The sequence below is a fragment of the Notolabrus celidotus genome, chromosome 9, assembly GCF_009762535.1.
Source record: "Notolabrus celidotus isolate fNotCel1 chromosome 9, fNotCel1.pri, whole genome shotgun sequence".
Classification (NCBI taxonomy): domain Eukaryota; kingdom Metazoa; phylum Chordata; class Actinopteri; order Labriformes; family Labridae; genus Notolabrus; species Notolabrus celidotus.
The window spans coordinates 12,982,337-12,995,748 of NC_048280.1; the positions used below are offsets into that span (position 1 = coordinate 12,982,337).

Sequence of the window (13,412 nt, forward strand, 5' to 3'; positions counted from 1 at the left end):
TAGATAGATAGATAAATAAATACATAGATAGATAGATAGATAGATAGATAGATAGATAGATAGATAAATACATAGATAGATAGATAGATAGATAGATAGATAGATAGATAGATAGATACATAAATGGATAAATACATAAATGGATAAATACATAGATACATAGATAGATAAATACATAGATAGATAGATAGATAGATAGATAAATAGATAGATAGATACATAAATAGATAAATACATAGATACATAGATAGATAAATACATAGATACATAGATAGATAGATAGATAGATAGATAGATAGATAGATAGATAGATAGATAGATAGATAGATACATAAATAGATAAATACATAGATACATAGATAGATAAATACATAGATACATAGATACATAGATAGATAGATAGATAGATAGATAGATAGATTAATACATACATAGATAGATAGATAGATTAATACATACATAGATAGATAGATAGATAGATAGATAGATTAATACATACATAGATAGATAGATTATGTACGTCTTACTTTGTCCATTATTTACACCTACATTATGCAGTAGATTTATTTTCATCTGTTAGCCTAAATGTGTATTATTTATTTCCTCTATTGTATAGTTTGTATCAGTCATCAATGAATATTTATATGTTTATTAAGTTGTGTTTCCATTTAAGAAAATACAAATAAATAAAAACAACTTTCTTTTTTTCCCCAATATAGGCAACTTGATGATTTTTTTTAATTTTACTTTTAGAATTTGGATTTTAACTATTTTACGACCATTACTTTAAATTTTGAAATTTTTGATGTGTTCAAATTGATTTCTAATCCTATCGATCGGATTTTGTATACCTGCACTTGTATTGGTCGCTTTATTTCTGATTGGTCAAAAGGACTAGTATTTTATTCACTTTATTTCTGATATGTCTACATCTGTTTTCACACTTTGTTGTATTTACAGAGTAGGCCTTCTGTTCTTTTTCTGAATGAGTAGGTCGTGGATGACGTAGCAGCTGCATCAGCGAATCACCAGCGTCCAATAGCGGAAAGCGTGCAGGGAGTTGTTGTAGCTCTCGCCACGACCATGCCTGCTTACTAGCAGACTATAAAGATGAGACGATCACTGATTTTCTCTCATACATCTGATCTGTTTACACTTTAGCAGCGACACGTCACGACAAGCCGAAATGAAGACACTGGTTGTTGGAGTTGGTGGGTAAGTAGGCCGAGGTGTAACTTCAACACTGTTGCTGCTTTGGGAACAACCATGCAAAGAATTCCTTCATTGTTTTGTCTGGATCACTTTGCTCACAGATGGCCTGATGGAACTCAGATAGCATTTCCCTTGCTCACTTTCAGCCTTTATTCAACCAGACAAGTTTCACCTCCTCCTTCTTCTTCTTTCAAGTTGTTAGAGGGAAAGAAGGGAGACAAGTTAACACGTCACTGAAAGATGGGAGCAGCAGGGCCAGGGACGACATCAGATCAATACAGCATGTAACAACCATGTGCCAGCAAATACTGATAAGAGTTAGACTCTTATCAGTAAGTTTGCAGAGAAAAACGTGTATCAGTAATTGTGTGTGTGTGTGTGTGAGAGAGAGAGAGAGAGAGAGAGAGAGAGAGAGAGAGAGAGAGAAATCGAACTGTCAGACCTGTTTATATACTCTTACTCCATTTATCCAAACAGACACATGCTGTAAAGGAATGTCAAAATAAAGAGGACTCTAAGACAACGAAGGCCTACCTACATACATTAGTGTTTGAATTTACAACAGTTAAGTCAGCATTGACAGTCTGTTAATTAAAACTATATTTCAATAGTTGTTATAGTGAATTAGGTGCTGGCATATCAATAACACACATCCTGCATCTACTCTCTTTTGCAGTATTTGTTATTGTGACTTAATGTGTTCAAATAACAACTGACCATGTTAAAAGCAGTGTTTCATATCCTTTCCGGAGTGAAAGACCACACCCCTCATCAACTGTTTCGTGTGGTTGGGTCTGCTCAACTGTTGACTTGGTTGCTACCATAACCACACACAACAGGGATGTCCCAGTGAACAGACCGCAGTCTGACTGATAACAGGTTAAAAGAATGGTAACAACAAATAGGCGGTTATTTATTTAAGGAACCAAAGTAGTTTGATTAGACCAAAATACATGCTGAGTGTGGCCTTTACAGCCCCAAAATAAATAAAACATATATTGTTATTCATAAAATATGAATACTATGAGTGAGCAAATCATCAACAACCATTGTTTTCCCTTTACAGATGATTTTGATTTTATTTTAAAGTTTAAATAATGGAAACAGTTAGAAATAGAAGGTGAAGAAGTTCATTTAAAAAATAAATCAGGTTATTTTTAATGCTTGTTGGCATCACAGAACATCAGGAGGCTTTTTTTCTAAGTTAGGATTATGTCAGTGCACTGAGCCAGGTCAAACAATAATGCTTGCAGTCATAACTTGTAAAAAGTATACAGGGTTAGTGTTACACAACTGTTAATAAATCCTTTTGCATTGTTGTGGGAGGGGTCCTTGGCATTGCACAGATTCAGGTCTTGGCATCAGAATCAATATGGGGGAAGAAAAAATGCAATTTGAACATATCTTAATGGCGAATGTATAGGCAGCCAGTTGCAGGCTCTAAGCTCAGTCTACATCATGTGGGTCAGATTAGGCTGCATTACTGACACACCCAGGGGTGCACTAACAAGTACAACCACTCGAGGTCAGCACAAACAAGGTTTTTGGATCCTTTACATTAAAACTTTGATTGTTTTGATTTCAGGATGACCAATGGAGGGAAATCTACTCTTTCTGTGAGTCTGCACCAGCACATTCCCAACAGCTGCATCATTGCGCAGGACTCCTATTTTAAGGTAGATAATCTGAAGCCTTTTTAAAATCTTATCACTGCTGTCAAATAGTTGCTCTGTATGTCTGTGACCCTGAAGTAATTACAGTGGGTGCTTTTTTTCTACAGGATGACTCTGTGGTGCCAGTGGACAGCCATGGCTTTAAGCAGTATGACAGTAAGAACACCTAATGTACCTAGAATAACAAATGTTTAGATTGTATAGATCAAAAAATAAACTGTAAAAGTGTGGACGCACTCTGTGTTTTAGTTAACATCTCTGTTTTTAAGTAGCTAAACACAAACAATAAGATTTTTTTTAATTCATTCAATGTTTTGTTCAGTTTACAGTCTGAAAAGTGATGAAATGAACATAAACACATTAAACTCTCAAATTTGAAAAGCTGAATCCAGTAAACCTCAAATGATTACTTTACTCTTTAATGAGACTTGTACATGCACTTTTCTGACTGAATATGGAGAGATATTTCTCACTATGTTTTATCACAGTGCTCGATGCTCTCCACATGGACACCATGATGAATGACATCAACTCTTGGAAGAGAGATCCTAAGGTGTTCCTGCGGCAGTGCGGCTTGATGTCCGAGCAAACAGGCCCATCAGATGATGAGGATATATTTGTGCTGATAGTGGAGGGGTTTCTCATTTTCAATCACAGGTAGACACTTAGTGAAGCTACTGTTTATGTCACTTATTGATCACTTAAAAAAACGTATTCTGTCATTGAAGGAAATGATAATATTGATGGATGAATTCATAATAATGAATGCATATTAATGTTCAAATAAGGCATTTCTTTTGAGGTGGTCCCCCAGGAAATTATCAACACAGTGTAAACACAACTTAGTAGGTAGCTCACTAAGCTACATAAGTGCCATCTTGTTTTTTTCTTGGTTACTTTGTAAGAAATAATTAGGTGACTATAGACCATCAAAATGAAGCTCCATTGAAAAAGATACATGTGTGAGCTATGATTTTCTGTAAGTGTAGACATAAATACACAAAGTTCAACACTGTGTGATGATTCTTCACGTGAGATTTTACCTTTATGTTTGTTTTGGTTTCCTTGTTCATCTTATGCTGCTTACTGTTCCTTTAGGATGATGGTGTAATGATCTTCAGACTTATTTCCAATTAAGTGCTGTGTGATACTGAAGGACAAAATGCCCTGGCTAATTTTTGTGTGCTCTGACTCTCCAGGCCTCTGAATGAGTTATTTGACAAAAGGTACTTCATGGAGATACCTTACGAAGTCTGCAAGAAGAGACGAAGGTTTCAAACTATTTCATTATCCACTAATTTCTCTCATTTTGCCATCGTTTTTATACTATCTCTCCTGTTTCACATGCAAATACATTTTATTTCTTATTACATGTGCCTCTTCTTCTGTTGACCTGTCTCCATCTTTGATTGACAGTTCGAGGGTGTACAGGCCTCCTGATCCTCCTGGATACTTTGATGGACACGTGTGGCCGATGTACCTGAAGAACAGGCGAGATATGGAGAGCTGGGTCTCTGGAATTGGTGAGTGTCTAGTAATCAGAGGGGATGAGTGTGCTGATGGGATGATGTGGTTTAGACCTTGAGAAATAGAGATAAACAATGTTGGCAGTGAAGCTGTAGATGTATAAGGTTATATTTGGGGCAGTTTTGTGTCTCTGACAGGACAGCTGAAGAGAAGAGAGTGGGATGACTTGCAGCAGGGGGTTGTTGTCAGTAGTTGAACCAGCGACCACTGCAACAAGGACTCTGTATATGGAGCGCCAATTAAACCACAGAGCTAATTGAGTTTCCTTTAGCTGTGTTGAATGAAATGATATTAATATATTAATCTGATGTTTTCAGTGGTTCTTAATGGACTGAAGACAAAGGAAGAGCTGCTGTCTGCTGTGTGCAAAGACATTTATCAGGAAATAAAAAGAATAATGGGTAAGTTGTTTAAGGAGTTGAGAGTTTAATAAAATTATCCTCTAAGTAAAAAAACTAATATCTTCTCTTCTAAAGGTGTACTTTACTTCATTAGCATAAAACCAGCTAAACTATTATTATACCATAAAATTACTTTGTGGTATTGAAATCGGAGGACGTTTGTTGTAGCTTGAATAGTTAAAACTTCAAAGACATAGGGGGATTGTCACTTCTACCTAGTGGGAACAATTTTAAGTGTGATTAATATATTTGAGTACACAATTAAGTTATTTATATAAAATATTGTCTGCTCAATAAAACTATGAAGTTTGTGTGTTTTTCGTTCTCAGAGAAGAACTGAAGTGGCCGTAGCTGTGTTTGTGTAACCTCTGACGGCAGACTGCTGCTCACATGGACGCCAGGAACATTTTTAATTAAAAAAGAAAGGACCAAACCAAGTGTTACTTAAGAGTAATGTGAATGCACATATCCCTTTGTACTATCTTTTAATAGTAAGTTTTGCTGAAAAAGTCTAAAAGGTTTAGAAGAGAAATAACGGATGCTGTAGCATTTGAAGTTGTCCAGCTGGAGACTGGGCAGAAACTGTGGAATCACATTAACCTGATGTCTTTGTGTGATACTAATGGAAGTATTTAAAAGTTAGGAAAACAAAGGAGATGATGTTTGTTTTTTTTCTCTACCTTGTAAATAAGCATTCATTTAAACTTGTAATTTAACACTAGATGACAGAATACTAACACATGCTTTGTTAGTTCAGAAGACTTTCTCATTCATATTAGTATGGAACATTAATTATAATAAACAATAAAACATTTCATAATGTGGTTTCAGTGAATGTCGTATTTTGTTTCATGTGATTTTTTTTAAATAATTGCTCTTTTTTTTATTTATTTTAGGAACAGGTGGTCAGAAATATTTGAATGATTCAACTCCCTGATCACATGAATAAAAAACAGTCGATATTTCCAGGTGCCAAATCATCACATAATTTATATTTTCAAATGAAAATGGTTTGAACAAACCTTCCAAAACATGTGAGATACATTAAATCAGATCATATTGCAGAATTTTACTGTGAAATGTACTTGAATCCACAGCAGCAGCCTAGGACAGACATGATGGTTATTTAAATTACTGAATAGTTTTCTTATTAATTGCATACCATCAAGCTATTGTCTCCTTCAGTTTGACATATTGTCAATCCAGTAAATTCAGTAACCCTTTTTATTAGCCCAGGTTGTATCAAAAGTTAACACCATTACCCGAACATCTCTATCCTTACTGCGTTTTTCACTCCTTTTATCATTCTCATGTTCTACTCTTTAAAAAAAAGTTTACTTCGTTTTAAAAAGTGATAGAAATTGTTTTTTTCACTCTCTACAAAACTCATCCTATATTCTGATAAACTTGATTCAGGATCCATTCACTAACTTTCTAAGAATATGCACAAGCAGGAAATGTATTTCCCTGGTGACAACATCTGTCTCCTTTGTTACTCAATTCTCTGAGAACTATTGTCATTACAGGAAATTCACATTTGTCAAAAAGTACTGCTTGAATAGGATGTAAGAATATTATGCAATCCAAAAAGAAAACTTATTTCATCAACAACAAAAAAAGTTCATGCAGCATTTTTGGATTCAGAGGAATGCATTATTTCATTTATGTAAACAGACACCTCAGAGTCTGCCTCCATTGTAACAGGTATGTGCCCTGTAAGAAAGTTTGGTCTGTCAGTTTGTGCACTCTGCAAAAAACAAAGACTCCAACTTTAAAATGTATAAATAGAACACCTGCTTCATTTTCAGACTGAAACCTGTTTGACTGAAGCATGAAAACTATTTTGGGGTGTGGATCCAGAGCTGTTTCTTTCCTAAACATGTTGCTGTTCATGTTTAATTTCTCATGACGTTGTTGTGAAACCCTCCTTTAACCCTGCATGGTTTCCTATTATCCTAAATGATTTTTAAAAAAAGCAAAAAGTCCATGCTGTCAGCAGAATATTTCTGTTGACCTCAGCAGTTGAGTTGCCTGACCGGCATGTGCAGTACAGGAGTCACCACATGTGAATCTGGAGATTCCTCACTTCCTTCTGCGACACTCTCCTCCTATATGACAACATATAAAAGTATGCTGCAGCTTCCCTTGCCAACAGAGACTTCCTAACAGCTGTTCACATTGTTGTATACAAGAGTGAACCTGAACCAGGCACAGTTTTTTGAGGCAATTAAGCTTGAAACATGTCAAACACAGGATTTCCTGCGTATGTATGTTTGCTTGTTGCCTGCTGCTTCTGTTGCAGCGGAGCTATGCCGACTAAAGTCTATCAGGAGGCAATAAACGACAGACCTGTGATCGGTAAGTGACCATAAAAACTTGGTAGTAATAGAAACTTGAAGTTGATATGTTCCTTAAATTAAAAGTAGAGCTACTTACAGATGATTATTTTGTCCCTCAGGTATTTTGACCCAGTTAGTTTCAGATAAAGACATGAGACCTTTTGGGAGGACCTACATACCCGCCTCCTATGTGAAATACATCGAGTCCGGAGGCAGCAGAGTGATGCCCATCAGGTGAGTTGACTCCTCTGAAGCTGTTTATAACACATGAGAAAGACGTTGCACATTTAAAGAGAGTTTTTATTTTTTATTTTTGATCCGTCCTTTTCTAATGAGCAGGCAAAAGAAAAGGATACATTTTCAATCTTTTGTGCTGATTTAGTACATAAGGTATCAATGTATGTATCAACTTTTATCCCCATTAGCTGTTTGTTGCATAAAAATGTCATCAAATTGTATAAAGCTTCTTCAAAATTTAACAGAAACCAAAGCTAATTGTTTTTTTTAGTAGACACAACAATCCAATCTACAGTCTCTTCTTTAATGATGACTTGCGATGAGTTGATAATTAGATTTATTACAGATGTAATAAAAGAAGACCTGAAGAATTAAAAAAGAAAACATAATAACTGCAGCATTTTGGAAACTTCACCTGACATTTGTGGGATGTTTATAACCTTTGTTGTTAAAAGAAGAAGTTTGCTGTTCCCTATATGATTCATTCTGTGATTATTTTATGTCTCTGCTGTGAAAACATCTTAAATAATATAACTGTAAAGTGTGTGTGTGTGGTCCCCAGATTGACTCATACTACTGCTGAATATGAAAACATCTTCAGGAAGATAAATGGGTGAGATATCGTATCTACTGCTGTATTTACATTTATCAATTTTAACAAAGACACATTATTTTCTCTCATTTCTCTCAAACTTGGTTGTTCTAACACTGGGATGTCTCCTCAGGTTGCTCTTCATTGGGGGAGCTGTAGATTTGGTGACATCAGACTATGCCAGGGTGGCAAAGATTTTTTACAGACTTGCTCTGAAGGTTTGTAAAGCAGGACATATTTTATCATCCTTATACACCCATCTTTTATTTGCACTTTTACTTTTACTATTTGTATTTTTACAAGACAATTTATTTTACATTACAACACTTCTGATTTAACCAGCTAGCAGCATAAGGAAAAACAAAGCCTGCTCATATTGAATTACATCAATAATCCATCAGTAACGTACCGGAGGAATTAGAGCTTTTGACTGAGGACTGATAGAGTTCATATTAAATTGCAGTTTATTGTTCATATCATTGCACTTTTACCTACATAACCATGTTAATGCAGGACATACTTGACACATTATTAATTGTATTTATTCATCTTCTAGCACAGACTGAAAAAAGACATTTCGTCACATTTAATCAGTTTCTGTTGTTGATATAATATTGAAAATGTTCTCAGTGTGAAGCCCCCTGAGACAACCTGTGCTTTTGGGCTGCAGAGCTAAACTTTGACTTGACTTTAATAGCCCTGATATTGTTACAATCACTTGCCAGTTGTTGTGTAGGCATTTTATAGACTAAAAGCATCAAACTACATGTGTTTCTTTTTAGGCCAATGACAGAGGGGACTTCTTTCCCATCTGGGGCACCTGTATGGGTATGCAGCTCCTGACTGTGTTGGTGTCTGGAGAAGACCTGCTGAAAAACACCACAGCTGAGAACATTGCAATGCCACTCAACCTCACCACAGGTTATGGTTAACTTCATTACTGTTTCTGTGTGTCTTATATGTCAAGTAATAGTGCAGCTTGGATGTAAAACTTGACTTTAGATAACATGTCCTTAATAGATATAAGGTGGACTATTTAATCTACATGTCCTTAATTCTACCACTGGGTGGCGGTATAAACAAGTTATCAGAGGGTGTTTGGCACCATAATGAAAACATCTGCTGACAGCAATTTGTTTTGAATTATTTCAATGTTCATATCTTCTAATAAGGTCATACTTTGGTCAAATCTGAAGCAGTTTTAAGTTTTCACATTCACACCTCCACCTCTGTCCCTGTAGAGGCCGGCTCCAGTCGGATGTTTGCAGGTCTCTCCGATGAGCTCATGAAGGCTTTAACCCAAGAACCTCTGACAGGCAACTTTCACCACTTTGGGATAACAGTCGAGGTAATACTACTACTAATAACAACAGCCATACTCTTTTTATATGGCACTTATAAAAATAAAAAACAACTTTAAATAGAAATCTAAGACCATAAAACTTAAACAAAGACACCCATAAATAGACAGCAATACAAGAATAAAACCAGAAATGTCAAAACACATGAAAATATAAACTAGAATCAGAATAAATGAGGAAATACAACCTTTTAAGTTTAGATGTATAAGAAGGCAATGAATTCATTTGGTAGTTTGTATCCTCAGTCATGGTGTTCACAGGCCTCTGAGCTTTTATTTCAAAGCTCTCTTCCCCTTCAGAGGAGAGTCTGAACAGATAAAAGGACCCTGCAGGTGGATCTCAAAGAGCCAGCAGGGTCACACAAGGATAAAAGTTGTGAAATATACTGAATAGTCTCTGGCCATTTGGTATCCTCTAAGTAAGAGAAAACCCCTTTAAATGAACTGTAAAATATCCCGAAACATAAAACCAGGATGTGTTGAAACTTCCTCTGTCTGGTGAAGGCTATAACTTACTTACAGTTTGTAGAAATGCTGTTAAAATAATCATTTTAGTAAATCACAGCATGTTTGAATAGAGAAAAAATGAATAGGCCACTAATAGACATTCACACATACTTAACTTTGAATTCAAATCCCAGCGCTGCTCCAATCTCAAAGTCAAAGTGTTTGACCCAATCACAAGAAGTTCAGGTATGAACAGGAAGATACAGGTGAATCCCTCTCTGTTCACAGGTAGCACTGTACAATATTTATTTCCTCTTTTTGCATTTTGTTTTGTTATTGAGCTGAGAAATAAAGTCAGAGACCATCCTCACAACATCAACATTTCCTGTTACACAAGAAAGGAGTGACTCATCTGACTCAACAGGATTTTAAAGAGACAAACACATGCGTACATAAACAACAAGTATGTGCAGAATTTATTAAATAAGCTTTACCTACAACAGAACCAGTTTTTCTGGATTAACTTTGTGTTTTATTGAGGTTGGGTTTACTATCTCAGGAACACAAAAAAGTTTACAGTGTCGCGTTTTCATTTCAGCTTGTATTAACCCTCCTGTTATGTTCGTTTCTCAGGAACCGCAATAATGTTCCTGGTTCAACTTGACCCAGGGCATATTTAGTTATCCAAAAGTGTCAGAACCCCAAAAAATCCCAATACAATTTTTTAAAATCTCATTATGAACTCCATTACTAACCATTTAAATCAATATTTAGTGCAATGGTGTTCTCACAGATCATAGTTCAATGAGGATAACTCACTTGTTTTCGTGTACGCGCGCATGTGTGTGCGTGTGCGTGCGTGTGCCTGCGTGTGTCTGTGTGTGTGTGTATGTATGTGATTGGGGTGAAATATGTCACACAGTTACAAAGAAACATTTAGCATTTGACACTTCTGACCCCTTTTAACCTCCACTTTGATTGCCGGGTCAAGTTGTTATTTTAAATGTTGATTATGCTAATTAAGCCAAGCAGAAGAAGTTTCATACCAAAAAAATACTTTTAACAATTTTTTTTTTTTTTTACTTTGAAATGGGTCAATCTGACCTGGAACATAACAGGGGGGTTAAGCTTGTAAGGCATATGCACCTCAATAATTTGAGGCCACTCACACTACATTGCAGAAAACTTGATATTCACTATGAATGTGTCAGTGTGCCTAAGGAAGTTAGAAAAGTTATCTTTAGGATATCATACCGAAACCCAAAGCCTCACAAAAAAACAAAAACTCATGCTTTTTAAATATAAGATGCCAGAATGTATTGTACAATACCTAGAAATAGATTGGCATCAAGAAAAATGAGTACCATGTAATATGAGAAATGTTATTTCAGACTTTCCAGGAAAACGAGAAACTGAAGAATTTCTTCTCTGTGTTGTCTACAAATGTTGCTGAGAATGGAGCCGTCTTTATCTCAACAGTGGAAGGTAACAAGATTGTTTTTCTGATAATTTGACAGTCTTCAATCAATGCTGCATTGTTATAACAGTGAGTGGTGTCTTGCTGCACTGCAGGTAAAAGATACCCCTTCTATGGGGTACAGTGGCACCCCGAGGTGAATCGTTTCCAGTGGGACAGAACGCTGAACTTTCCTCACTCCCCCCACGCTGTTCAGTTATCTGCTCAGCTGTCTGAGTTCTTTGTTCAAGAAGGTGAGATCACAAACACACATTATCAATAATAATAATAATAATAATAATAATAAAGACTGCTGATTGACAGTTTACACTCAAGTCTGTCAGAGATTTTGCTGAGTTCAATTCAACCCAATAATGCCCAGATGATAAAGACATTGTTTTATTTTCTGTTCTCCACGTGTTCTCCGTGAAGATAACTAATCTACTCTGTTGTACTGTTTTTCTGTTCTTCACATGAATCTCACTTCTGCTTTGTTTAGGAAGGAGAAGTTTACATCGGTTTGACAATCCAGAGGAAGAGGCCTCGTCTCTCATTTATAACTACACGCCTGTCTATGCTGCAAACTTCACAGGATATGAGCAGATCTACTTCTTCTGAGCAACTCACTGCTCAGGCTCCTAACAGCAAGATTGATTTCAGCCACAGAGATAATTTCATCAAAGCAAGCATAGCGTTCTGCACCAGAACTTGTTTTACCAACTTAGAAAGCTTGCATCTGATGTTTTTGCAGATGTTGTGCGTCATTGGATAAAAATGACTTGGGTTTTATTTGTCATTTTAAACTAAAAAGTATTTTTTGTAAAACATGTAGGTGGATTTTTTAAGGAAAGGAAGAGTGAGGTGCTGTTTTAAAGGGGTCATTTTGTCAAGCATCATCTCTACCATTGAGTACAGTAATGGATCTTCTCCACTTAATTTCTTTCTTGTTAATTATGAGCTTTAATCACTTAAAGGGAGTTTACAGTCTGCAGCTTGAGACCAAAATTTGATGAGTTTGCTATGCTGGCTGATTATAGTTACTTTTTGATGCAATATATTAAAAGATGACTACAATTTTTAACAAAGGAAAGAATGTAAGCTGATTATCTCACCACTCGGTCTGTTTAGTAACACGTCTTGCGCTCCTAATCTCACCACATGATATTCATCAGTAGATAAGTTTCCATAAAATAGATGTTGGGTGTTATTCTTTTCTGAGCTTTTACATGGACTTCTTCTGCAGTCAAAAATAAAGATCAAAAGTTCAAGGTTGACTTGGAAACTTTATTATTCACAATATATATCACTAGCCTTTTATGTTTCAGTTTATTTTCACATACCTTTACAAATAAGTGCTAAGTATCTTGTTTTGTCCAAATAAAAGTCTAGTCTAAAACCCCAATATATTCAGTTAATTTCACAATCATATACAGTATGTATGTATGTGTGTGTGTGTGTGTGTGTGTGTATATAGCAACTCACAGTTCATTGAGTTCGGGGATTCCCATAGTTTGGGCCGGGACCCCCTGGGGTTTCCTGAGACACAAATGGGGGGGTCGTGTAATAATGTTTATTTTTTAAAGTCTAAATCTAAAAAAAGTCAATTTTACCCATCATGGTAAAAATATCATCAAAAATAGTTGCTAGATTTCAAATAAAACCTTGAAAATAGCGAATGAGATGAGTTTTCTGTCTTTCTTTTTGCAAGAAGACTCCTAAATTTAGGGTTAGTGAACAGTGAATTATCAAAAGCATCAGTAGCAGTAGGTTAATTCATAACGGCACAGGAAACACAGCCACATGCTCATACAGGTAGGCTAATTATCTGCAGACTAGCTAAATGAAGCCACATTAAATCACTTTGAGGGACAGTGGGGGTCGCAAGTGTTTGGCACCGGCTGAAAAGTTTGGGAACCCCTGATGAAGTCTACCCTGTCTTAAGACAACATTTTTCAAAGGAATTTAAACACAGTTTGGAATTGTACACCTTTTTATTTACATGAACATAGTGCACAGAACATGTGGGTGTCAAAGGGGGCCCACACCAAACTTTTGGCCCAGGGGAGTTGACCTTAATCCTACCCTTAAAAGAGACAGAACTTAACTAAGAATTTTCAAAACGTAGGGAATCAATTTTTAAAAATCTCGTCTTAAAACATATATTCATT

At 35.9% G+C, this 13,412-nt stretch overlaps 2 protein-coding genes across 3 annotated transcripts; both read left to right on the forward strand.

Moving 5' to 3' along the window:
- The first annotated feature begins 1,018 nt into the window (after positions 1 to 1,018).
- On the forward strand, positions 1,019 to 5,648 carry nmrk1 (nicotinamide riboside kinase 1). Of its 2 annotated transcripts, none has more exons than XM_034692150.1 (8): positions 1,019 to 1,215; positions 2,798 to 2,888; positions 2,993 to 3,041; positions 3,374 to 3,542; positions 4,085 to 4,156; positions 4,302 to 4,408; positions 4,730 to 4,813; positions 5,121 to 5,648. In XM_034692150.1, the coding sequence occupies exons 1-8, from the start codon at positions 1,187 to 1,189 to the stop codon at positions 5,162 to 5,164; spliced, it is 645 nt and encodes a 214-aa protein (XP_034548041.1). In that variant the 5' UTR covers positions 1,019 to 1,186; the 3' UTR covers positions 5,165 to 5,648. The 2 variants fall into 2 exon arrangements, with proteins under 2 accessions (XP_034548041.1, XP_034548042.1); XM_034692151.1 differs by having other exon boundaries at positions 1,021 to 1,215; positions 5,143 to 5,648.
- A 1,253-nt stretch (positions 5,649 to 6,901) lies between these two features.
- Positions 6,902 to 12,518, forward strand: LOC117818984 (gamma-glutamyl hydrolase). Its single transcript, XM_034692159.1, has 9 exons — positions 6,902 to 7,171; positions 7,272 to 7,386; positions 7,952 to 8,002; positions 8,115 to 8,199; positions 8,764 to 8,902; positions 9,223 to 9,329; positions 11,180 to 11,273; positions 11,361 to 11,498; positions 11,744 to 12,518. The coding sequence occupies exons 1-9, from the start codon at positions 7,054 to 7,056 to the stop codon at positions 11,860 to 11,862; spliced, it is 966 nt and encodes a 321-aa protein (XP_034548050.1). The 5' UTR covers positions 6,902 to 7,053; the 3' UTR covers positions 11,863 to 12,518.
- Positions 12,519 to 13,412: the final 894 nt, after the last annotated feature.

Coding starts and splice junctions, on each gene's coding strand:
- nmrk1 (XM_034692150.1), top strand. CDS start 1,187: ATGAAGACACTGGTTGTTGGAGTTGGTGG. Junction 3,042..3,373: donor TGGCTTTAAGCAGTATGACA/GTAAGAACACCT, acceptor GTTTTATCACAG/TGCTCGATGCTCTCCACATG. Junction 4,157..4,301: donor GTCTGCAAGAAGAGACGAAG/GTTTCAAACTAT, acceptor TTTGATTGACAG/TTCGAGGGTGTACAGGCCTC.
- LOC117818984 (XM_034692159.1), top strand. CDS start 7,054: ATGTCAAACACAGGATTTCCTGCGTATGTATGTTTGCTTGTTGCCTGC. Junction 11,274..11,360: donor CTTTATCTCAACAGTGGAAG/GTAACAAGATTG, acceptor GCTGCACTGCAG/GTAAAAGATACCCCTTCTAT. Junction 11,499..11,743: donor TGAGTTCTTTGTTCAAGAAG/GTGAGATCACAA, acceptor TGCTTTGTTTAG/GAAGGAGAAGTTTACATCGG.